The sequence below is a fragment of the Pongo abelii genome, chromosome 17 (genome assembly GCF_028885655.2).
Source record: "Pongo abelii isolate AG06213 chromosome 17, NHGRI_mPonAbe1-v2.0_pri, whole genome shotgun sequence".
Classification (NCBI taxonomy): Eukaryota; Metazoa; Chordata; class Mammalia; order Primates; family Hominidae; genus Pongo; species Pongo abelii.
In genome coordinates, this window is record NC_072002.2 from 47,892,158 (window position 1) to 47,919,037 (window position 26,880).

A 26,880-nucleotide genomic window follows, 5' to 3' on the forward strand; every position below is an offset into this window, starting at 1 on the left:
CACTGGCTAAATGCAAGGTATGAAAGTTGTATAAATTTATAAATTTCAATAAAATTTATGAAACTTTTTTTCTTTGAGACGGAGTCTCCCTCTGTCACCCAGGCTGGAGTGCAGTGGCGCGATCTCGGCTCACTGCAAGCTCTGCCTCCTGGGTTCACGCCATTCTCCTGCCTCAGCCTCCCGAGTAGCTGGGACTACAGGCGCCCGCCATCATGCCTGGCTAATTTTTTTTGTACTTTTAGTAGAGATGGGGTTTCACCGTGTTAGCCAGGATGGTCTTGATCTCCTGACCTCGTGATCCGCCTGCCTCGGCCTCCTAAAGTGCTGGGATTACAGGCATGAGCCACTATGGCTGGCCAAACTTATGAAACTTTAATAAATATAATTTGGAGAAACAAAAGAGAAAATCAATAAATAGCCTATCATACATAATAGAAACTGAATTTGCTGTAAAACCCTTTACATACATACACACACATGTTGTACACACACAATTATAACTTCAGTCCTATGTGGTTTCAGGAATGAATTCTACAAAACATTTAAGGAAGAAATAATACTAATCTAACCACTGCTCTTTCAGCATTTTGGCATACAAAGAAGGAACAAACTTTCCAATTTATTTAATGAGTTGACCAATACTATAATAAGATATTTAGAAGACGTTAAAAAATCAATAATAAAGGATTAATATTCTTCATGAGCATAAAGACAGACATCATAACAAAATATTAGAAAAAATAAATCCAGCAATATATAAAAGTAAACTTAAAAAGAACAAGAGTGGTATATTGTAGAAATATAAGGTATAACATGAGAAAATGAATCCATGTAACATACTACATCGCAGAATAAAAATATCTTATGATCATATCAATAAATACAGAAAAGTGCCTATAATCCCAGCACTTTGGGAGTGCGAGGTGGGTGGATCATGAGGTTAGGAGATTGACACCAGCCTGACTAACATGGTGAAACCCCATCTCTACTAAAAATGCAAAAACAAAATTAGCTGGGCGTGGTCGTGGGCACCTGTAGTCCCAGCTACTTGAGAGGCTGAGGCTGGAGAACGGCATGAACCCGGGAGACGGAGTTTGCAGTAAGCCGAGATCGTGCCACTGCACTGCAGCCTGGGTAACAGAGCAAGACTCCGTCTCAAAAAAAAAAAAAAAAAAAAATACAGAAAAGCTTTTGACAAAATGTAAGACCTACTCAGAAAAGAGGGAAGGAACTGTGAGATTTTTAGAAAAGGAAGATAATTTCCTGAATCAGATAAAGTGTATCTGCCAAAGTCATGCAGCTAATATGATACTTAAGTGAAATATGTATCTCTTTACTCCAACTATAAGGATGTAAATAGGGTAAGGGTGTTTACTCTCACCACTTGTGTTCAGAATTGTCCCATAAGTCCTAGCCAGTGCAATAAAGCCAGAAAAATAAACAAATTTATTAAATCAAGAAATATAACTTCCCTTATTCATAGACAACATAATTATTCTACATATACATATAAAAATACTACTTGAATCTATAACACCAAAAGTGAATTTAACATCACAGTATACAAGATCGACATTCAAATATTAATTTTATTTCTATATATTGTTAGCTAATAATCCAAGAATCACATTTAAATACTATTTCGAATAGCATAGAAAATATCAAAGCTTGGGAATAAATGTAACAAACATATCCCAGAGTACTACATTAAACATTTTAAAACATGGCTGACACAAATTCAAGAAGTCCCTCAAAAATGAATTCAACTTTATGGATATACAAATTTTGATATTGTGAATGTCTTTCTAAATTAGTATACAGATTCATTGTCATCCATATAAAAATGGCTGATTCTTTAAATTTATTTTATACAGAAATGCAAGAATCTAGAAAGTCCATAACAATCTTGAAAAAGAACAATAAAATTTTAGGATTTATGTATCTGATTTCAAGATCACTATAAAGCTACTGAAATCAAAGCAGTTTGTTATTGGTATAAGTGTAACCATACAGGTTAATACGATAAAATATAAAGGCCAGAAATAGGCTCATACATATTTGGTCAATTAACATTTGATCACAGTGCCAAGTCAATTCAATTAGTAAGAGTAATAATGATAAACTGTATAGAAACATCTGGATAGCCATATGAAAAACATTAGATCCCTGTCTCATTCTATACACAAAAATTAATTACAGTTAGATGTGAATGTAAAACCTAGACCATAGAGCTTCTAGAATAAAAGAAAGGAGAATGGCTTCTTAAATTTGGAGTAGGCAAAGATTTCTTGGGTAACACTCAAAAACCCTAACCATAAAAGAAAATATATACATATATATAAATTGGACTTCATCAAATACACCTGACGCCATTACAAAAATAAATAGATGGAGCTACCAATAGGGGAAATTACTAACAGTCTATTAACAGGCCAAACTTATCTATGGTGATTGAAGTCTGAGAGTGGTTGTTTCTGAAGGCATGAGGAGTGACTGGAAATGGCATAAGGAAACATTTTGGGGTGATGAAAATGCTCTGTATCTTGTTTTGGATGATAGTTACTAGGGAATATACAATTATTAAAAGTCATCAGACCAAATATTTGAGACCTATGCCTTTTTTTAAAATTTTATTATTATTATACTTTAAGTTTTAGGGTACACGTGCACAACGTGCAGGTTTGTTATGTATACATGTGCCATGTTGGTGTGCTGCACCCATTAACTCGTCATTTAGCATTAGGTATATCTCCTAATGCTATCCCTCCCCCCTCCCCTATGCCTTTTATTTTATGTTAATTATACTTCCAGTAAAAAACAAAAGAATAGAAAATTTTCCAAACTTTAGAAATTTTATTAAAGTGAAACACTCCTTGACTACATAGAGAACTTAGCAATAAGCCCACAAATAGAAAGTGGAGATTAGTTTTATAAAATAGAAATTAACTAAATGATTATAGGTTAGGTAGAAAAGTGATCTAGACAATTTACTACGGAGTTAATCTCCTCTTGGCCTAAACAAGGGGAGGGTCTCCAGAGAAAAGAATTTTCTGCTAAAAAATGCGCATTGATTAAAATTCCTACCAGCAACTCAATCCAGATATTGTTAAAATGCATGATTCATTATTTTGACATCTAAATGTCATAACTATCTTTGATCCTTTTCCTTGGGGATACCTTGCCTAAATGTGATAGAGTGGTAGAAAGTCACGGAGAGTGGGTGAGCAAGAATCTCTTTTTCTGGATCTCTCTATTCCCACACAGAAGATAAATAGGCTTACCTCTGTCCTCACCCCCAGCCTCACTGGGGCTATGAAAATGCTGAACAGATTTCTGCCACTGCAGAGTCATTGTTCTCTTTTTTCTTAAATATAGTCCTACTGCTTTACTCATTAATAGGTGGGCCTCAGTGGGGTTGGCAATTCCTGTGCTCCCCCGCCTTTATTTCTTTCCCCACATAAGCCAATGGACAATTGGATGAAATTTCCTTGGCCACAATGGGCTCCTAAGAGATCTTCCAGTTATTCCTGCTATTTAGCTAATCAATCATGTCACCCCATGGTTACTGGAAGTGTGTTGGCTAAAATGATCAGCCGTGTCCCCTGCAATAAAACTCAATGGGAAAGCAATAAGAATTCTTCAGTTACAAAACGAGCCCTATCTCCCCATCACTTCAATCCATCCTTTTAAAACTTGCAGAATAGCTTTATATCTTCCTTTGAGCTTTTGGTGCTATGCATAGAAAGGAGAGGACGTTCCAATATCAGGTTACTATCTAAGGGTATACTTCATATGTTTTACTGTACAACTTAAAATAGCAGTTAGGTACAAAATTACTGGAATAAATTACTTGTTAATGATCCCTCTGAAGTTCTTTTTTGGGGGTCTCCATCACAAAATTTACTCTTTTTGTAAACATGAAAACAGAGGGAAACATCATATCAGTAAATGACCAAGATTCCATTATGTCTGAGACAGTAGCTATAATCAGAATTCTAGTCTTCTTTGTGAACTAAAATTCTTTCTACATAAAGATGAATTTAGCAGCATGTAATTTTCCTTCTTATCCACTAAATGTGGGATTGAATTAGAGTTTACCTAGAGAAATCTAATTTGTAGTTTTGAAAATAAGCAAAAAGCTGTTAGACTGCAATGTTGAAATTCTGATCACATTATATATGCATAAGAAGATAGTATCACACAACCCTTTATTTACATTTGCTAAGTGTTTTTTTTTTTTTTCATCTTGTATAAACTAATGAGTGGTGCTGTTAGGGAATATGTGTATCCCTCTTTGTGTAATGGATTAAGTGTGAGTCCTGTTAAACGCTAGGCCATAAATCAAACTGTGTTCTCTATGGCTAATTAAGGGTTTAAAGGGGAAAAAGGTAAATTCTTGAATGAAGGGCTCTACTCAGAAGGAGAGTTTGTTATTGCACAAAGAAGGAAAGAGATAAAGCAGAAAAGAGAGCAACTCAAGAAAGTGAAAAAGAAAACTATGGAAATATTTTTAGCTACTTTATTCTATTTTTCCTCAGATTCAAGAACACTTTAGCTGCTAAGGGTCTCAATATATGATGAAAAATTTTATGTTTCAGCTAGTGCACTGAAATATACAAACAATACAAATTGGCCAGAGATTTAAAAATGAGTCTCAAAATAGCTCTAATTTTCTTTTTAATGATATGCTTTGACAATATAAATAAAATCACCTAAAGAAAATTTTTGAAGAAAATGAAAATTTAATTGTCTTTATAGCTACACATATCTTCATAATTAAAATATGCTGAAATCTTAAAGTATTAAACTGTTATAGATTGCGAGTAAAAACAAAATGATCACAGTTATCCTAGTCATGTCGTAGTGGAAGAATCGTCCCAAGTTTAGATAAACTTACTTTCAGATAATATTTTTGAGACTTCTATACGTTCCTGAAGTGAAGCTAATTTGTTTATATTCATGGGATAAACTGACTTTAAATAGATATAATGAGGGACTCAAAAAGTTAAGGATATGTAGGAGTAGAATAAAAGAGACAAGGTCAGGCCAAGCGCAGTGGCTCACGCCTATAATCCTAGCACTTTGGGAGTCCGAGGTGGGCGGATCCTGAGGTCAGGAGATTGAGACCATCCTGGCTAACACGGTGAAACCCTGTCTCTACTAAAAATACAAAAAATTAGCTGGGCGTGGTGGCGGGCACCTGTAGTCCCAGCTACTTGGAAGGCTGAGGCAAGAGAATGGCGTGAACCTGGCCCCGGGGCTTGCAATGAGCCGAGATCACGCCACTGCCTCCAACCTGGGCAACAAAGTGAGACTCCGTCTCAAAAAAAATAAATAAATAAAATAAAAAAATAAAAAGACAAGGTCAAAATTCATTTGCCCTTAGGAGCATCACTCAGTAATACTTGACTACACATAATGAATAATAGTGATACTTGGCTTTATTTTACTTTACTTTATATCTCCTAAACCGTTCAGTGGACTATAAATAGGACAGGAAAAAATGATACTAAGAGTAAAATGATAAAACTATATCTTGATTTGCTGGACGTTTATTGTATTAAAAACAAAAGGGATCATTTTCCTTTCTTTCCAATAGTTTATTTTTTATTCAGTAAATATTTATTGCACCTTAGAGTATGACAGGGAATTTGCTTAGTGCCTGAAATTTAGTGAATTGAGCAGTGGATAAAGGAGACAAGGGGATCACCTTCATGGATTTTCCAGACCAGTTAGATTCTAAATGATCATTAACAAAAGATGTTTAGAAAAACTAAAACTATTAAATGTTATTATTTGAAAATTCAGAGATTCTAAGCTTATGCATAGTAAACAAACTTACTTCAAAAATAAAACCCATGGGGCATGGCCATCAGACCAACAAAGACCTCTTCTATCTCCCCTGCAACCCTGGCTTCCATTCTCTCCCCTCATCTTTTATTACTCCTTCCCCACTCCACCTCCTGTTCTGTGTTGTGCCTGCTGGTGGGATTTTGTTGGAGAGGAATGGAAGATATTTTTATTTAATCCAGACTTCCTCACACAACATTCAACAGGCATGTGGATGGTAGCCATGTATACAAGGAGTCTGAATCCGAAGGAATCCCAGCCCCCTATCCCTGCCTGAAACACCTAAAGTTTCCCATATTTGGTGAACTCTTTGATTAGGATCCATGGCGAAAGCTTGTATCTCCTGAGGGACCACAGAAATGAACAAACAACTTCTGTCCTCAAATCCTTAGGTGTCTCTTCTTTTGGAGCCTCACATTAACTTAGCCCATTTTCCAGTAAACCTCCATTTTGTCTGGTAAACCATTTTCCAACACCTCTATTTTGTCATATGTAAATCAATATTTCTTATTCTTTGGGTTATATACCTATTGTTTATTGATTGTTAAGCATGTTGCAATAAACATTACAGGAAATGAAAAAAATCTGCTGGAATTCTTGAGAGGAGATATGCACAAATGTTTAAGTTGTTGAATTTAGAACTATTAGTAGGAATGGAAATGAAGAAAGCAGTGGAATGCAGAGAAGGTGCTGTTACATGCCAATTGAGCTCTGGAGGGATCTCCATTACTGTATAATTGGGATGGGGATTCAGAAAAGGGAGGATTTATAGGCAATTCTAACTGGAGTCTGTTCTCTGAGTTACTCCTCTCTACTCATTTAAAAAAAGAGTTCTTGAAATATATGTGATCTGATATGAATTTAATTGAATGTAAGCAGTGCTTGGTAGATGTCATCTATCTAATTTAATATTTTCCTAGTTTTCAATTGTCCTGACTGACCTTTATTGCATTTGTGTTTGAAAAAGCTTTTCTCCATTCCTACAAGTGTGAATATTCAAATCCTACCCATTCCTCAAATCCCACCTGAAAACTTCTCTTTACTAAAGCTTTATTTAATCTCCCCAGCAGAGTTATTTCTCCCATTAATTTTCACAGAAATTTACTCGTACATTTCTTATAATGTATTTCACTTTATGTTGAAAAGCTATTCATATAACTTACCAAATTACAAAACATCTGTAATTGATTAATCTATTTCCTGCCCCCTGACACAAAGTAAATGTAGAAGAAAGAAGTCTAACAATGGTCTCTTGGAAATGGTGGCCTACTCCTCTTCTGGTGCTCTGTAAAATATGTTAATTTGACATAGACTATTCACCAAGTCTTTAACCAGACTTACCTGCTATGGACTATTTATATTCAAGTACCCGAAATGTGAGGTAGAATCTAAGAGTGAGTTCATAATATTGGTTATTTATACTCAGCTCTCTGTCAGAGAATGAATGCATAAACAATAGCTTTTTTTTAAACCATCAATTTACATCTGCTTAAGTAGGACAATATATTTTCTCTTCTTTAATAACCAGAAATTGGCCTTCCTGTGAAGAAATAACTGAATATGTATGTTTTCCTTTAGCTGGCTCCAAAACTCCTTATTAACCACTATTTCACAGAAAATAACAAATTATATGTTATGTCTGATTGCTTAAAATAGGTATTTCTGAGTAGAAGAAAAAACATTAGAATGAAAATACTTTGAAAATATATCAATTACTTTAGCCATAAAGAGAATTCTGGAAAATAAAAGCAGATGTGAACGTGATTCAAATTTAATATATTTGAAATGTAAAGTAAAAATATAATACACCTGGATAGAATTATGCAAATTGCGTGGATAAAATTTTCCCCTAGGGATAACTTCAGCGTGTTCTCTAAATCCATTTTAAAAGAAGAAAAAGTGCAGATAATCTTTTGATATTTTCTAAAACTGATGCATAGTCTTTTCTCAGTCTAATGAATTAATAAAACAAATATTCTAAAAGAATTATCATATGCAGCTCTTTATGATTATGAACTGTCTCTGCTTAATTTTTGGTAATCAAACATTTTTATTACTTCAGTCATTTGACAGTGCTCTCAAAGGAATCACCTTACTATAATTGTTCTTATTCTGAGACATAAATCTCTTCATTAGATGTAAGTGTTCATTTTTTAGACAACACTATTTTTAAACAGGCAGTATAGAATTGAATAAACATGAGATTAGGGTCAAAAGACTTGAGTTATTAAAAATGATTTAGCAAGAGATCTTGGATACATTGTCATGTTTTTGAGTTTCATTTCCTCATTTGTACAGTAGAGGGGAAATATATGTTTAACTGAGCTGTTTTGTGGATCAAACGAGATAATGTGTATGAAAAAACACAAAGTACTATTTATATACCATTAATATCCTATTCAGGAAATAACTTCAGAAAAATAATCCAGTAGAAGTGACCTTTTTGTTTTCAGATACTCCAGACAAATACACACAATTACTGTGTGGGTCACAGCGTCATTTTTTTATTTGCTTAACAATAACTCTACTGACCCAAACAATTCACTAGAGATGTATGAAGTTGGAAAGATTACCATAAACTTTTAAGTCTTAACATCTTTTTTGGTAGTTCGCTAATAAGGGTAACAATCCAACACTTCATGTATCCCAGACCTGAAAATTATAATTTAAAAAATACACAAGCGTTAGCTTTTCAGTTTTTTCCATGTGCATCGTTTTACTCTACAGAATGTTGACTATACGCTGTTTAAATATAATTAGCCCTACGGTATGGCATCGCGTGGATCCACGGTCACGGCTCTTTGGTCCTGCATTGTTTGAGATGCTGTAGGTGGTTCAACATTGTGTTAAGTTGCACGTACATTATTAGTTCTGTATCCGAAGACACTGGCTCCGTACCCTTTCAGCAAGGCTCTGGGAGTTCCCCCAGCCAAGCAGAGACAGGGTTAAGGGAGTCCAACAGAGGAGAGTAGTGCGGTGTGTGTGTGAGTGAGTGAGTGTGCACGCGTGAGCGCACAGGACAGAGGCGTCGAGGTGCGGGGCGGACTCCTACACAAGTTCCAAAGGCCACCGTGTCCGCGGCTTTCGGCCTGAGCGGGACAGGGGGAAGCGGGTGGAACGGCCTGCAAGGAGTGGGCAGCGCCCGGGGAATTTGGGGGCTGGGTTGGAGGGAGAGGGGTCTCGCGAGGGTTTCAGGGCGTGGCTGGAGTAGGGGGCGCGCGGCGAGTGTGCACGGGTGTGCGCGCGCGAGAGGGCGAGTGTGAGCGCGGCGAGTGTGAGCGCGGTGAGTGTGCGGCCGCGTCGCCATTCCCCGTGACGTCAGAGTGTATTGTTGTGAGCGGGGCTGAGCGGAGCATCCCCGGAGCTGTCACCGCGGCGGCCGCCGCGGTGGCGCAGCGCGAGCCCCGCACGAGCGAGCCCGGCCGGCGCCGCCCCCGCCCCTGGCCCGGGCCCCGCTGCCGCCGCCGCCGCCGCCGCCGCCGCCGCCCCCGCCCCCGCCCCCGCCCCCGCCCCCGCCCCCGGCCCGCCCGCCGCGCGCCGCCGCCGCCGCCGTCGCGCGCCCCCACCCACTCCACCCCACCCCCTCGCTCCATCCCTCCCACCCGCCGCCGCCGCCGCCGCCGCCGCCGCCGCCCGCGCGCCTCCCCCCGCGGAGCGAGTGCGGGTCACCGGGTCACTGGGTCATTGTCTCCGCGCCCGAACCCCGAGCACCCCGTGGAATCCCCCACGTCATCATCAGAACCATCAATGAGATGCAAACATGAAAGACAAGAGGAAGAAGAAGGACCGCACCTGGGCCGAGGCTGCCCGCCTGGTACGTACCGCCCCCCACCCGCCGCCCGCGCCTCCCGCCGGCCCCGCCGCTCGCCCCGCGCCGGTCCGCGGCGGCGGAGACGGCCACTTCCAGCCCGAGCCGCCGCCCGCTCGCCGGGCTCCTGCTCTTTGTTATTCTGCGGGAGTGGGCTCGCCCGGGGGCCCCTGTGTGTGTGCGTGCGCGCGCGGAGGGGCGCAGCGATTATCTCCGGGAGCCCTGCGTCCGGGACCGCCCGGGACACTTCTCCCCGTACTTCGCTCTCGGGGCTCTGCTGTGCCTTCTCCACGGGTGAATTTCCGAGCGCTCGGCGCGGCTCGACTTCCCTCTCTGCCGCTCCGGAGACCTTTGTGTGGCAATTACCACTCCCTCCCGGCCTCTCCACCCCCCGGAATTTCATCAATAACTCTGTGCACAGTCTGTGTGTATGTTCGGCGTTTGTGAGTTCAAACATTTTACACGTGCATGCACGGTGTGTGTCCGACACGGACTTGTGGGGCGTGTGCATGTGGGCTAGGTGGTTGCTTGTCTGTGTGCCGTGTCGTGTGCATTATGTGTGCACACTGATACGTGCATGTTTTGTGTGGCTCCAGTTCGTTTGTGTTTGTAGGTATTGTGCTCTGCTCGATGTTTGTGTGTACATTCTGTGCACGTGTGTGCAATTTGTGAGTGTGTTTCGGGGTGTGTGTGTGTTTGGTGAAGTTGGGTCAGTGTCATTTGTAGTGGGAGGTTATTAAGAGTGTACAGCTAGGTGTATTTTACTGCTGGCTTCCTGGGCGGTGTTACTTGGCTGCTTTTCCTTTTCTTTAACCTTTCGGAGCTTACGTTTTAATCATCGAAAGAATGTCTCTATAGAAATGCCGGTTGGCAGAGGGGCGTCGGCGTCTTTGGTTTGATGCATGTATATGTGTGGGTTTTTCTTTTCTTTCTTTCTTTTTTCTTCCCATCTTCTTTTAAAGGACAGCTGTAAAAGGATTTTTCAAAAGGATATTTCTGTACAGTGTGTCTCGGGAATGCCAGGCATTACATTTGAAGCTAAGCCTTTCAGGGTTTTGGCTGCATAAATTAAATATTTATTCGCCAACTTACTATCTGTTATAAATTGGCCAAAAGAAAGCAGAGTGCACGCAGCGGGGGTTTTGGGAGGGGGGAGCAGGACGTGTTATTGGGTTGACTTTGTAAAGATTGTTTTACTGTAACTGTAGTCATTTTGAAAAGCATTTGAGTAACTGCATTATGCTCAAGGAGAACATTTGTCAAAAGTAATTATCTGAGTTTGGTTGAAGGGCCTTGCTCTGGTATGTATCTGGATTCTAGCAAAGGGTTTTAGATAATTGGCCCTATTGCCCAGCGAAGAAGTGACAAAGTCCTTTTTAATTGCAATCTAGTTATTGGTAGCTGGAGTGCCCAGGTCCCTTTACTTAATCTCTTAATTTTGTAGTGTTGTATGTTATTTCTCCACTTATCTGTGATTGTGTTAATCGCTAAATCTCTCACTCTGTGGATGAATGGGCAGGTGATAGTGATTCTTTAATGAACTGCATCTGGAAGAGGAAACTTAAGTTGTGGGGAATATGTGAGAAGTAAGCAGTAAGTGTTAAGTAGATGCCAGATTGATGTTATCACTGAGTTTTTGCTGGAGCATAGTACGTTACTTATTGTTTGCTCGGCCATTAATTCAGAATTGTGTGGGGATGTGCAAGGCTTCTGAAAATGCATTATTCAGGTTCCGTGGAGTGGCAATCAAGTACTATTAGAGAGCTTTAGTGTATATTTTAAGCAAGTGAACAATGAGTTGATTTATAAATATTTAAAAATAATGAGTCATGAATTAGCCATATCTGCCTGCAGAGAATTATTTAATAACATTACTCTGATGGAATTTAAAGCTAGCCATTTGTATGCAATCAGTATGTGTTACTATTCTTGAAGGTACTGTGTTTTATTTGATCTAATAATGATATATCTGTATTGATATAATTTGAAAGATATTTCTAAGTCACGGGTTTTTGTTAAAAGTTGGATTTTCCTCTCGAAAAGTTCATTGATGGGAAAAGACACACTAGGAGTCATCAACACAAAAGAATGATAGACCAGATGTCTCTATTTTAACCAGACATATTGAACTAGTAGTTATGGTAATTTTTCAATTTGGTTCAAGTTATTTTTCCCCTGGTAGTTGTATAAATGTGTATGTGTTCAAAATGTGACAGTTAAAATCAAATACTGAATAAAATTGCAAGGAATCGTACTGGAAATATCATTTTCAGAAATTTATGATTTGTATAAGTGACTTATCTAATTCTTATTTTGTGAAGAAAGGAGAAATTGATCCATTTGGTTAATGGTGATAACTGGTCACCATTAACCAGATTAATATTTGGTTAATTTTCATGTTTTCTTTATGATTACATGAATGCATATGGACTTGAACTCTCTTCTAAACTTGCATGATAAAATATTTTTACTTTTATAATTGATAGTATTTCTTTACACTCAATTAAAAAAAGATTTTAAGCATTTCTGTGATATAGATACTATCATTTCATATTTCGCAATGCTCCGATGATTTTGCTGTTGTTGTTAGGGACTTTTAGCCTTTTCTTCAACAAATGTTAAATAAGGTCCCTGATTTTAAAAGTAAAGATTCAGGATGGATAGAAAATATATAACTCAATATGTGGTTTTTGCAATAAATGAACTAAAGAGAGAGTACTCAAAAAACATTAAGAATGATCTTTCAATTCATGCAGAATATGTTATATATATATATCTCTCTTGCTGGAGTGAGTGTGTGTGTGTTTGTGTGTGTGTGTATGTGTGTGATTTTCTTGAAAGATAGGACATCAGGGGAGAGGAAATGCAAAATAGATATTTTGAACCATGACCAAAAGCTTGTGTATAAATGTAGCTTTGCCTTCACTTAAAGAAAAATATATGTGGAAGAAGAATCTTTGTTTCTAGTGTAACTAAGACTTTCCAGTTCACAACAGAATTTCTATTTTCTTTCTTTGTGAGAAAAAGTATATGGTCTCCAAATTTGTAAACTCTTTGAGTGGCAACTTTAGGGATTTTGTTTTAGATATAGATGCAGCTATCAAGCTGTATCATTTTCCTCAAAGAAGTATGTAATGCTTGTATGTGTTAGGCTTGCTTAGTGTATGAAAGAAGGAATGGTGGTACAATTTGCCTGTGTTTTCAGGAATGCAGTGATTATTAACAGGCTGCCATTTTAAAACAGTAATACCACATCTTTTTTTTCCCCTTCTTTTTTCTTCTGCCCTGCATCAGTTGCAGAAATTTCAGCCTTTAGCCTCCTCCCCTCCCCCACAGCCTTCTGCAGTTGTAGTTGTTACTTTGCGCATTGCCATTTAATATGGAGTCTGCTCCCAAACCAGATGCATTTTCATCTGTTTTATCTGCTCTTCTAAGGTTGTAGAGTCTCAGAGGATCCCACAATCACATGGAAGTATCTTCTGTCTTAATATTTGTAGACCACAATAAGAATAAAAATCAAAACCATAACTCATGTCGAGCTGGGGCTTTGACTTTAATCCTTTTGACTTTTATCTCAAGTCTTCATTCTGTTACTATAAATACAGTTTAAACCATTGTGAAACGATCTTCATGCTTCTTTGTAAAAAATGGGGATTTGACAGGACTTTGTTTTACAGCACTAAGGGGTTTCTTTGTTACTGGCTTAACACAGAACATACTGTTATTTATATATTTATTCTAGGTTAATTCTTTTTTTGACATGCAAAAATATTGCTTTGAGAAGTGCTTTTTGATATCTTCATCACTTTGTTCTATAGGGAATGCTGCTTTTAAGATAATAGTTTAATGTATTAATTTGTTCCCTGAGTTTCCTTTTATTTGTTTTATTCCTTACAATCTTTGTTTAGTCTCAGTGACACCTGAAAATAAATCTTAACTATTTCAATAGCTTTGTGCTTGGTAACATGGCTGATTTATTTACTTGTAGTTTAGATACATTCACACAGATAATGAACATCAGTTTGTTGGTTGGTTTTTTTCTGTGTGTGTGTGTGTGTGTTTTTTTTCTTGGTAGTTCAAGGTGACCTTTGGGTAAAAATTTTTTAATGACAAATTCACCTCATTGTTCGAAGAAAACAGGCACATAACCTTTTACGACACAGCAGGGTTACTGAAGGTTTTAAGTAAATTAAAATTTGGTAAATCATATTGTGTTAAAAATTAATCTACACTGTACAAAAGATTCACACAGATTTCCTTTAATTAATAGAGGAAATATTTGCATTACATTCTAAATAAACTGTTAGGGTTTATTTATGCATTACATTACATTCTAAATAAACTGTTAGGATTTCTATAAAATAAAGCTGAATGGTATTGGTAGCTGTTAAAATTTTTAAAAAGCAGTTCATAATTGTGTAATTTACTGGTTGCCTTGCCTTTTGTCTTTGTATTTGGGAAATAAATATAATTTTTTAGGAGTAATAAGCATGGTGATAGGGGAGAGGGTGTGTACTGCCTTTGACATTTTCTCACTGTGTTAGTGGTACTTTGATTTTAGGTTATAATCAGGTATTCTTAAGAGTTGAAGAGTTTTGACCTGTGATTTGGGTCACCCCAAAGGTACACAAGAGCATAATTGACAATGCAGTTGGATCATGAGCCTGGCTAATATAGTTTTGCAAATGTAGTTTTATTTTTAATCACTAAAATTTCAGTTGGTTTGATTCAGCTGTTTTCTGTGGTCTGCACATAGCATCATTTCTTTCTATCTGTATCTCATCATCTTTTCTTTCAAACATGGAACCTAAATTTCTGTTTTACAGTTTGAAAGATAAAAAAGAGTTTAACGATCTCTATGCCTATTTAGAAAGAAAATGAGTTTCAAGCTGGATAAAAACGTACTTGAAAGAATGAGTAATGTGAACTTAGACCTGGTGTTCAGGTTGTTAATTTTTTATTTTCTGCCGACATTAAGTTTTTCTATTTTTTTTGACAAATTCCTGGGTAACAGATGATTTCTTAGATGCCAGAAATGAACTACTTTCTTGGTGTACTGTGGCTTTTAGACTTGTAGAGTTGTACCTGGAAGGGAATTTCACCACAAGAAAGTTAACCGATAGAGGAATTGAATTCAACATTTAATAATGTAATAATTTTTAAACTTCAATGAAATGCACTGGAAAAGTGAAATATGGCCCCTAAACACTTTGTAGGCTCCTACATACATGATTCAGATGCTGTTGAGGATACAAAGATATATCCTTAAGCAGTATAAAGTTTGGTAGAGGAACAAGAAAAAGTGGAGGATGACTGAGCTGACACCATCTGTAGGTGACACATGAGTGATCAAGCAGGTGCTCATTTACAAATTTACAGAAGGGAAAAGCTATGTGGTATGTGGTGATTGTGGAATGCTCAATGGATTAGGTGAAACTTGGTTTGGCCTTGAAATATGAGTAAGTTTAAGCAGGTGAAGAGAGAGCATTCTAAGAAAAGAGAACGACATGGACAGAGGTGAGGTGCAGGCAAGAGGATAGGTTCAGGGGGTGATGAGTGGAGGAATCTAGAAATACCAGAAGACTTGGGGGGCATAGGCACTGGGACAGAATTGAAAATGTAATTGCGATCAGATTGGGGAGGGATTTAAAGCCATTTTAATAATCAGTGAGTTTTACTATGGGGCTGTTGTAGTTAGGTGGTAATAGAAAGGGAATTAAAGACTCACCCCCTATTCCCCCCGCACACACAAAGAAGCACAAAACAAAATGAATATCACTTATGTCATAAGTCTTATGATATATATTTGTACATTGATGGGGGTGCACCAGTGAGTGATCTGAGGCTGTTTCTGAATGTTTTCATTACTTGATACTAAAGAATCTGAAAACAAAATTAAATGATACAATTTAATTCTGTCTCATGTCCTTTACCAAATGAGGCAAAGTGAAAAAAAAAATCAGTAAATTATATACATTACATTTGTATAAGACTTACATAAAGCACTGTTGTTTGTTCCCTAAAATACCCTCTTGAGATTAGTCAGTAGCTGGGACTATCCCAGTAACTGTCTCTGAGATGATACACTGTCTCTGAGATAATACACCCAGTATCATCATCCTGTCTATAAAAGCAAGGCTGGGACAATATATATATATATGTGTGTGTCTGTGCATGCACACACATACACATACACATTTTATATTTATATGTGTGTGTATATATGTGTGTGTGTGTATGTGTGTCTGTACGTGTGTATGTATACTTTTTTTTTTCTATGTAACCTGTCATGTTTTGAAAAAACAATATGGGTGTTTAAAGTGATGTGAATTTAATTGATCTGTTGCATGGAAGCGTAGGGAGGGCCCAAGCCTATGTCATACTTATTCCCTGCCTTTTGGGTTGCCTACATATGTATTCTCCTCCCTCAGTCCCTTCCTCTCACTCTGTCTTCCTCCTTCCTTCCCTCTTTTCCTTCTGACATTTTGCTTGAAATTATTATCTTCTTTTACATTTTAAACTTTTCCTTTAAAGCTCATCAGTGGCAGATCCTGGCTCCTTCCTGATAGGGCCAGGAGGAGGGGCATCTGTATACAACCACTTTCAGCTATTTGCCAGCACTGAGTGCCTTGATTGTTCTGCTTTTGTCCCTGCACAGTTGGTAGCTGCCAAAATCTAGCCCTGACGGAAACTTTCCCTGAAGAGCCCTTGGGGAACAAATAGAAACATTATATGATTAGCCACATTGTTTTCATTATTAAACAAATCTACATAAAGGGGTAGCAATTAACAGCTTTATCAATCTGAATTTAGACACCTACCTCTCCTCTTCCCTCAGTATTCCCACTTGAAGTAGTAACAATTAACTGTTGCTGGTTTTAATGTCAGCAACTGACAACACTAAATTGGGAATGGCACTTCTCCTGGTTGATTGACATATAGCCCTCTGACACATTCTTATGTAGTTTTAAGGCAAATTTATGCCCTGGGGTTAGCGCCAAAGGGCTTGTCAGAACATTGCCTTTAATAGCTGAAATATATAACTTAAATGACATCCAAGACCTTAGCTTTGGAGGAACTTTTAGAATCTGAGGAATTCTCCAAGGCAGTGCAATTTAGACTCAGTGGACAGGCTTAGGAATTGTAAGATTTTCCTAGATATATGCATGTATAATTTATGATACAATTATTATTGCTTTATTTTGCATATCTGTAGCATAAATTAGTCCAGAGAAAACTAGATTATGATTTTTTAAAACAATTGTACAATTGGTACTTTTGGCAAGTACACGTATTCCATTTTTCTTTATGCATCTGTTGATTTAAAAAAAATCAAAGTCAATCATCATAATTATTTATGACTTGTAGAAGGCAATAGGATGGACCATCCTTTATTCAGAAGGTGAATGGCATTTCTAAGATACTATTAACCATAATGTATTAGAACCTATTTTAATAAATTTCAGGAAATAAAAACTGAAATTGGATCTTTGGGTTTGTTTTCCAGCTCAGTCATAGAGAGTCATGATACAGTGAGGCTGTTGTTTATTCTTCATTTTTTTAATGTCAAAAGTAAGTTACTACATATGTAATCTGCACATACATCAAATCCTTGTTGACACAGCCCCAGAACTAAGTCACTGTCTGGAACATCAGGACTCTTTGTGACCCTCCACTCCCACCACCACCCCAAATGTGCACATAACAAATAAACCCTTATTTTAACAAGTATATGTAAGAAAATTGTCTTCCTTTTTTTTTTTTTTAAAAAAAGTATTATGTCTTCAAAACCTTGCAGTTAGAAATTGTTGTAATATTTTTCTTTTCATTTATTGTCTCTCTCATTTGTAAATCTTAGAGATTTAATTAATTTTTAAAAATCAGATTTCTTGATAGCTTCATTTCTCTTTCCATCACTTTTAATTCTTTCCTGCTCACTTGAGTGTCCCCTTCTCTCAGTTGCCCCTTTAGTGTTGGTGTATTTCAGGATGTTTCTTCTCCCTCTTCTTTATTCTCATTGCCCCACACCTTTGGCCAGCTTGCCTAGCCCAATGTCAAGTCTTCTCTGATGAGGATGTCAGCCCTGATCTTTCCCCTGAATTTTAGGATTTTGTTAATAATTCCTTTTGTCTGTCTTCATGTATTGTGGATATTTCAAATGAAATTTATCCAGTTCATTTAAACATTTATTGGATACTTTCAACAATTGTGTCATGCATTGGGCAAAGAAGAATGTGACAGCGTTCCTGTCTATTAGGGGGTTATCTGTATGTCCCTAAGCACATGGTGTTCAGAGAAAGTGGTAGAGTCTGTCTTCCGAGTATAGCTGACATTTAACTCCTCCTCTATTCATTTACTACATCTTTCTTAGTTCTGACCTTCCAAATAGTTGTGTCTGTAACCTCTTTTCCAAATCTTACTGAAGCTGTAGTTATTTTTCAAGAACAGATATAATTTTACTGAATCATTCCTGTTTAAAACGTTTGTGATCACCTTTAACCGAAAGTACCCCTGGCCGTAAGAAGCCCTTTTCAAAACTGACAACACTGTTTTAAAGTGATATATCATTGAATTTTCTAATAACATGCAGAATTTAGCATGTTTTATTTGTTATACACCACACAACCCCTGCCATCTTGCAGCAATTTCTACAGCCTTAGATTTGTGTTATATTCTTTTAAAACACATCAAACTAGTTATTTTTAACATTAGTTAATTGATTACATTTATCAGCTTATTTAATCAACTTCTCTGTTCAACTTTCTTATATCACATTCCTTCTTTCTAAATTGCTTTTAACAGCTTTATAATTTTTATGTGAAAGTCTTTGGGTAGCAAATATTCTTAGTTTTTGTATGGTGAAATGTTTTTGTTTTGCCTTCACCTTTAAAAATATTTTTTAATTAAATTTGTTAACTTTGAGATACAGACTCACTGGGAGTTGTAAAAGTTAGAAAATAAAAGGATGAGTAGATGGTCACATATCTTTTCCCTGTCATTCTTACTCTCTCCTGAAATCCTTCCTATCCTCAAAAAATTGAATCTGAATACAGTCAAGATTGGGTACAAAAATAATTAAAAGCCACCCTTTTGAAGCATTATCCCCTGAATTTGTAGATTACAATTAAAAAAAAAAAGGAGAAGCTTAGTAGGAAAAAACAAAAAGATCTCATATTACCCTCACCTTTGAATGATAATTTAGCTAGTTATAAAAGTTGGCTGATTATTTTTTATCCTTAGTACTTTGGAAATGTTCATTTGTCATGTCCATGAGTTAGACTGTTATTCTTAAAGAGGTATAATATACATTTTGTATCTGATAGTTGCTACATGTTCTCTTTATTTTTGAAGTTGTACAGTTTTAATACTCTTAATGTTTATGGGTGGACTTATCTTTATTCTACTTAGTGTGTAGGTGTGTATATATATATATTTGCTTTAAAATGTGGATCATGCTGTGGCTTATAACCTATTGATTGCATTTTATCACTGTTAGTCTGTGAATTATTTGAAGTATTTTAAGATTCCCCTTAACATCTAGCGGATCGTTATCTAGCTTATGGGTTGGGGATGATACAAGAACAATGGGGAAAGGACTCCCTTAATCCTGTACATGATGCAGTGCTGAATGTATTGGTTTTATTATTCAGAATTATGGACTGCAAGCAACAGAACACAACTCCTCCTAATTTAAGCAGAAAAGGAGCAGGTTTTTTTTTTTTTTTTTTTTTTGGAGGTCGTAAAGTATTTCATATAATCAAAAAGGATCTGGAGAATGAGGCCTGATAAATAGGGATCAATAGAGGCTGGGCAGTAAAAACACACAGACAAGGTCATGCTTCAAGAATAGCCTAGTTGGAATATTGCTGTGGGCACTAATATCATCAATAATAGTCACCACCATGACTCCATGCTTATTGCATGAGACACTGCCATTGTTCGCAGTGTGTCATGAATAGTCTCGTAATTTGCTGTCTTTGCACCCCATGTTGAAGATTAAAATACACATTCAGGAGAATCAAATTGGCAGACTCTAGGTCCCATGTCTGTACCTTAGGTGCCAGAGAGTGATGATAAAGTATATATGGCCCCTTCAACTCCTGTAGTGAAATATCTCCATTTGCATTCTCATAGTAACAATGAAGTCCACAACATTAAAGCTGAATGCCTTATCTCTTTCCCACTCCCATCAAGTCTTCTCCTCCTTTCTTTCATTTCCCAGTAAAGCCACCACCATTTCCACATTTGTTCAAGCCACAAACTCTCTTGTCAGTGTTATACATTCTTATATTTTTTTCTTATACCCAGTAAATCACTGACTTCTGCCACCTTCATCTTTTTTCTTCTACTCTTCAGATCTTTGCTTTTAAATACTACAGTTATACATCCATTTCTACTGTCATTTACCTTAATTCAGGCTGTTATATGGGTTATGGAGACAGTGTAGATTAATGATGGTCCTAAGAGTCAGGCAGATTTGAGTTTGAGTCCAAAGTCTGCCACTTACTATGTGTTTGACCTTGAGAAAGTTACATAACATCTCTCAATTTTATTTCTATTGTCTAATAAAGGAATAATAATATCTACCTTAAAGAGTGGTTGGAATATTTAAATAAGATAATGTGTGTAGTGTAGTTTTGTGTCTGACATTATAAGATGCCAGTTAATGTTAGTATCTGGTAGCTTCCATCTTATGAAGTTCCTGCAACAACTTTGTAATTTGTATCACTGACTCTAGACTTGCCTTCACTGAGAATGATTCTTTTTGCATTTATAATCACTTATTTAAAAGTGAAACTGGTTCATGGTACCCGCTTTGAGTCTAAGTACTGGAGGAAATAGATGGCATTACCTTGAAGGGGTGATTGAAGAAAGGGCACAGTAAAAGAAAAGAACAGGATATAGTGGGAGAAAAAAGGCTTGCTCTGACTTTCAAATCAAGATAACTATTGTCTAGTACATTGATTACAACACAGATTGGAAATGTTTGCAAAGTAAATAATCTCCTTTATATGTGCTAGTAAACTATTTTTAAACTTAGTGTCATAGCCTCCTTTTAAGAGTATAGGAATTTTATATGATGGAATAACCTTAGTATATCAATCATAATAAAATTATTACTAAAGGACAGTAATACCTTTATCACTAATTAATAAAAATAGCAATAAGAACTAATAATGATTGGGTACTTACGTGCTTCATGCTGAACTAAACTTGTTATATGCATTATATTGCTTAATCCTATGAGTAAACTTAGGAGACATTTTATAATATTATTCACATTTTTCAAATGAAGAAATTGAGATTTAGAGTGTGTATTAGTTGAGTTTCTCCCAGTTACAAGTGAAACAAATTTAACTCAAATTAGTTTAAGGAAAAAGGCTCACGTAACTGAGAAATCCAGGAATGAACTTCAGTTATAGGTGAGGTAGGGAGTTAGAGAAAGTTGTCAAGGTATTTGCTTTCTATGTGTTTTTTTTTTCTTTTTTTCTTGGCTTCATGGTGTAGGCAGGATTCTATTCAGGTATCGGACAAGATAAGATGGCCACTGGCACCACCTACGTGTGTTGTCCAACCTTAGCAACGACAGCCTAAAGACAATCTCAGTCTCTTTTCCCCTCCCCAGCCCATATCTCTCTCTTATTTTTTAAATGCCAATGCCAAAGAAGATTTTACTTTATCCTTTCTTGGCTGATATGCCCATTCCTGCACCAACAGCGATGGCCAAGATCAGGTATCACGATTGATTGCTACACAAGGATCATGTAGAGAAGAGGAAAATTACAAGAAAACACCAATAAAAGGCAGATGGAAAGTATGCTGGAAAAACAAATTATAAATGACATTGCCTTTGCTGTATAGACGGTGAATTAACTTGCTTGGCTAGTAAGTTGTGGAGGAATGATTCCAATCTAGGTCTCCCTGACTTTAGACCTTAAGTGTTTTAATGTATTCATTCATTACTTCTGGTATTATTTTTAGGATATTTATTTTACACTAAATATATGTTAAAGCTCAGGCATCCATTACAAAGAACCTAAATATCTCTTTGGTCTGTTTCTACTGAAACCTACTTTCCTGATTTAGAAGCTAGAAGTTACCATGGATGATTTCTGTTCTATTTTCCCCCACAGACTAGTTTCTTTATGGTTATACAGGAATAGTCTATATATAATATTTATAATATAGTTTGACACAATTTAGGATCCAAGTACTATTTAGATCTTAACATACTAAAATATACATTTCTTCATGAAGCTTCCAGGTACCTTCTGGATGCAAGTAAATATTTTTATTCACTGTCTAAAATGCCCAAGAAGAACCTTTATTGATCATAATCCTTAGATGATATTAACTTAACAAAGAGAACAAATGTTTCTTCTCCCTGGAATGAATCTTCACTCATTTTCTGAATATTGAGATTAGGTCAGCATCCGATAATGATTCCTTATTTCATGTAGGAATTTATGGACATCACAGTCTTATTGCTGCCATTTGCTGTTTATTCATTTGACAACATTTCTCCTTCCCTGGAGCCCAAATGAATCAAATATAGTGTTTCAGAAATTTTTTTCTCTCCTTCTCCCTCTTTTTAACACATTTTACTTAGCTTTGTGGAAATTTATCTCTACTTTCTCAGCTTGGAAAGTGGATGGTTCTGAGAATTGATGTTTTTCATGCTCTGTCCTGGGCAGAGTTGCTACTATTTAAAGAGAATACACATTTAGTCTGGATGCACCAGGATCTTTAGTGAGCGAATGAGAAAAAGAAACATGCTATTGAATATAAACAAAAATATTATCTCCTATTCTCATCCTTTCTCCAATTTTTATTTCCTTGTCATTTTTTTGCTAATGCTCTGTTTACAAACCAAGTTCCAGTACAGTAACTAAATAGGAATAGATGGACTGTCAGCAGGAAAAAGAAAAATGAATGCATAAATCTAGATATTGCATTTCCTTTCAATCTTCTAATGACACTACTTTTTTTTTTTTTTTTTTTTTTTTTCCTTTTTAAATGAAGTCTCGCTCTGTCGCCCAGGCTGGAGTGCAGTGGTACGATCTCGGCTCACTGCAAGCTCTGCCTCCTGGGTTCACACCATTCTCTTGCCTCAGCCTCCCAAGTAGCTGGGACTACAGGTGCCCACCACCACGCCCAGCTACTTTTTTGTATTTTTAGTAGAGATGGGGTTTCACCATGTTAGCCAGGATGGTCTCGATCTCCTGACCTCGTGATCCACCTGCCTCAGCCTCCCAAAGTGCTGGGATTACAGGCGATCGATACTACTTATTTTTTTTTGGAATTCATTCTGAGCTCAACTTCATAGTAGGAAATGAACTCATGAAAGTTAAACACATTTTTCCTTTGGTTAAAAGCTTTAGTGGAGAATGAAGCCCTTAATCAGGGGAGTCTACCCTCTCCTATCTTTGTATGAAATTTTATCTTTTATCTTCTTGGTGCTAGGTGCCAGTGGTAGGCAGTTCAGATGGGGAAAGCAAATCTAAGCACATGAAAGGTATCATCTAGAGAAATGGGTGATGGGGAAACAAATAATAGGACTTTAATAAAACAGTGAAGTTTTTTCATGTGTGTTTGTATGTACATGTTTATGTTAAATAGAATCTACAAAGAAAAAGGTCTTCTAAGTTATTTAAATAAAAATCTCTGTCTTTAATACATGAGCAAGTAGATATTACCTCATAAACATTAGGTTGATGGACAGTTTTTTCATTTTTCCTCCTTAGGGACATGTGGTGGCATCATACTTCTTTGCTGCCTTGAATTAGGCATAACCATTTTTGTTTGGTTACCTCTCACTTGCAGCTTTTAAGGGTCACTACTTTATTCACTTTATTTCTTTTCTGGTTGTATTGATTGCAGAAGCCGGTGACAAGATGGAATTTCAGTTAACTTGGTTCTTGGCTGGAAATGTAGACGTCAGTGAGAAATAAGCATTTGTTTCAATCTGCTGAGATTTTGGGGTTGATTTTTACTGTTGCATATCTCTGCCTATCCTGACAGAGTCAATCTTTATAAGAAAAACAGGTGTTTTTATTCAAGGCCACCCTTTACTTTTGTTTATGAGGCACTAAAATATATAATTACATGATTCAGAGATCTGTTAGGAAAACAAGGTTAAGTTCCTAGTTTTTTTTTTTCTTCTCTATTACATTAAATTGATTTGTGAAATCTTCCTTTCCGGTATTTATATTTTGTTATTTTAAACTTGTAAAACCAGTAAAAAAATTTTTCATTACAAGGGAAATCTTTTTGTATTCCGTCTTAAGATAATCTTGTTTATTTTTTTGCCTTATAAAATAACTGCCTTTTCTCCCACTTGTCTACTGAGGAGGAAAGTTTTTTAACCAGAGAGAGTAGAACAATCGTTGTTAACAAGGAATTGAATTCCAAGATTGTTGAAAAGATAGAGAAAGGGCACCTGGACATTTTAAATGAGTTCAAGTTCCCAAGTTGAGACAAATTGTGTTTCATTGAAAAGGTATGGCCAGATTTCCACACCACTGAGAAGGGGAAAGCAGACACTGTAACAATACTTCTTTCTTTCTTCCTTTCTTTTCTTTCCTTTCTCCCCCTACCCCCACTTTTTTTTTTTTTTTTTTTTGGCCTAGGGGAGTGCTGGGAGAGAAGTACCCCCACCAGCAGATTATATTTCCCAGTCTGTCTGTCTCAGAGATTCCAGTCTATGTTTCCCATCCATTGAGGGCTCAGTTACTCTCGGGCTGTTTCCCACCAGTTTCCACTCTTCCTTAGATATCCCATGCAGAAACTCCTGGCAGCTCACAGATTCCCCATTGAGCCCAACCCCTTCATGTAGGAAAAGGGGGAAAAATGAAGAAAACTGGTCTTGAAAGCCCGCAGACTTTCATACGGCAAGGAATGTGTTGACCACATGCATCTTAAACCAGATGAGCGATGTTTGTCCAGTCCTTCAACTTACTGATATTCAGCCGTATCTGTTTCATGCTGTAAATTAAAACCTCAAAACCAGGAGGTTTTTCCCCAATCCTTCTCACAAACAGGGATTAAGTTGTAAATACACAGTCCCTTACATATTAAATTGTAATTTTGTTTATGGCATAATTTATCTGCAGAAGACATTGATTTTCACAGCAAATTCCTTTATCTTTAAAATTTTCAGCCTATATATGGTTATGCAGCCACTGAAATATTATTATAGATGAGGCTATCTCTGAATTGCTAAGGTCACAAAACAAAATCTCCCATCTTTTTGTTTTAATTTCCCATAAAATAATAGATATTTTACATTTATATCCCCTATTACTGGAACACCTACAGATTATCCAGATGTTTGTATTATTATATGTCCTCCATACCTGATGGCAGGCATAGTTATCTTTTAAACCTGAATGCAGGGGTAATTAACAACACTCTCAAAGCTTTTTCTATAGATAGCTTGCATTGAGAAGACGGATTCCTTGTGGGCTTAAATCCTACCATCTGCAGTTGAGCGAATATAAGAGAACAACATCTAGCCTAATTTATCTTTAGGCAAAATTTAATAATGCTGAATGGCAACCTCTGGGAAAAATCTAAGTAAGACTTGATGTGAGTCCTAATTTAGAGTTGGCTAAAGGTAACTCTTACTTTGTATTTCTTTTTTCAAAAGGATGGGTATTTTGATCACATGAAAGTTAATAATTTTTCTTCCTTCTGTCATCAAAATGTGATATTACAGTATAATGAGCTCCCAACCTGGTTTTAAGCAGAACTCAGCTTGTAAAATCAGGACTAAGGAAGGCTAGGGAGCAACAGGGACTATCTGATTTCATGCAGAATCTTTTGTTGGCAAAGGCAAGTTTTAATATTCCATTGACTTCTCAAAGAGATCCAACCCCTATTTCATACCAACAAATATTGGCTGATTGAAACCAGTCCTGCTTGCTTATAAATATACCTTAATTCTTCTAGCACATAGTTTAAGAAGCAAGACCAGAAATGAGGAGTAAACTGGGGAGGGTTGGAAAACTTGGCTAATATTAAGGTAGGTAGTACATCAAGAAGCATGTAAAAATATTTGCCCTGAATTTGTTTAGCATAAATCTTAATTTTTATAAATAAATAAATAAATAAATAAATGGGGTCTCACTATGTTGACCAGGCCGGTCTCTCAAACTCCTGACCTCAAGTGATCCTCCCATCTTGGCCTCCCAAAGTGCTGGGATTACAGGCATGAACCACCATGCCTGGCCTATTTAGCACAAATCTTGATGCAGATATTTTAATTACATCATAATTGAGTATAGTAAATCAGGCTGGGAGTTCTTTGAGTTGGTTTGTAGTATAAACCATTATGGTAAATATTTATGCATGACTCAAATTGGAAACAGGAACACACATTTTGCTTAAGTCTACTGGTCTGTAGAAAGCCTGTGGTCTAAACTGTAAACTCTTAGGATACCTGCTTCATATTTTTAAAATGTTAGTCCTATTTTTGAAGACTTGGAATCAGGAATTTCTTCACCTATTACTCATCAAAGTTCTAGGTAAATAACTTTTACCACTAGAATTATTTATAACTTTGCCCGTGGACTCCCATTGTTGTAAAATGTTTAATTTTTTAAATATTACTTCTGGATGGATCAAGTGCATGTTTAACAAAGAAATACACCCTGCTTCTCATAATTTTTGTTTATTAAGAGTTTGCATTGCCAGTGATGAGGTTTTAGGAATTGCTATGTTTCTGTTAATCTAAAGGAAGCAGATAAGTTAGCATCTGACTTAAAAGCATTTATTATATATCCTGTATCTTTTTAAAATATTCTATGAAAGGAATCAACTATGGTCAATAATTAGTATAATGAACACATTGGTCATGAAACTTTGGTCATCTAACCAATTTAATGAAAAGGAGAATTTATTGGAAGGCTCATAAGTTAGAAGCCATTGTGGCAAAATGGGAGGTTCTAGGTAATACTTGGAAAGTAAGAATGAAAGTAACTAGGACTCTCCCATCCTCTCTCTGCACAGTATGCTTATTTTCTGAGCCTGGCTCACATGCCTACGAACATAGCTTCCAGCAAATCTCAGGCTCTCCTCACATGGTGTCATTACCAGAAAGTAATCATGATGTGTTTTCTTGAGTTTTAGGGTTGTACCTCCTGGAGAAGATTAATGATTGGCTCTTCATGTGTCCCCAACTCCAGCCATCCCTCCTTCCCATCCTTAATAGGCAGTTCTTC

General features: G+C 36.9%; 1 protein-coding gene across 2 annotated transcripts in view; it reads left to right on the top strand.

Annotated features, from left to right (window-relative positions):
- ASXL3 (ASXL transcriptional regulator 3) overlaps positions 1-26,880 on the top strand; it is a 249,075-nt gene that overhangs the window by 68,145 nt on the left and 154,050 nt on the right. Inside the window, exon 1 of one of the 2 annotated variants that reach the window (XM_024235950.3) lies at positions 9,477-9,664. The exons of the other annotated variant lie outside the window; for it this stretch is intronic. Within the exon in view, the coding sequence (XP_024091718.2) occupies positions 9,611-9,664 (54 nt within the window). The 5' untranslated portion in view covers positions 9,477-9,610. Of the gene's footprint in view, positions 1-9,476; positions 9,665-26,880 lie in introns of those variants that run through there. 2 annotated transcript variants of the gene reach the window in all.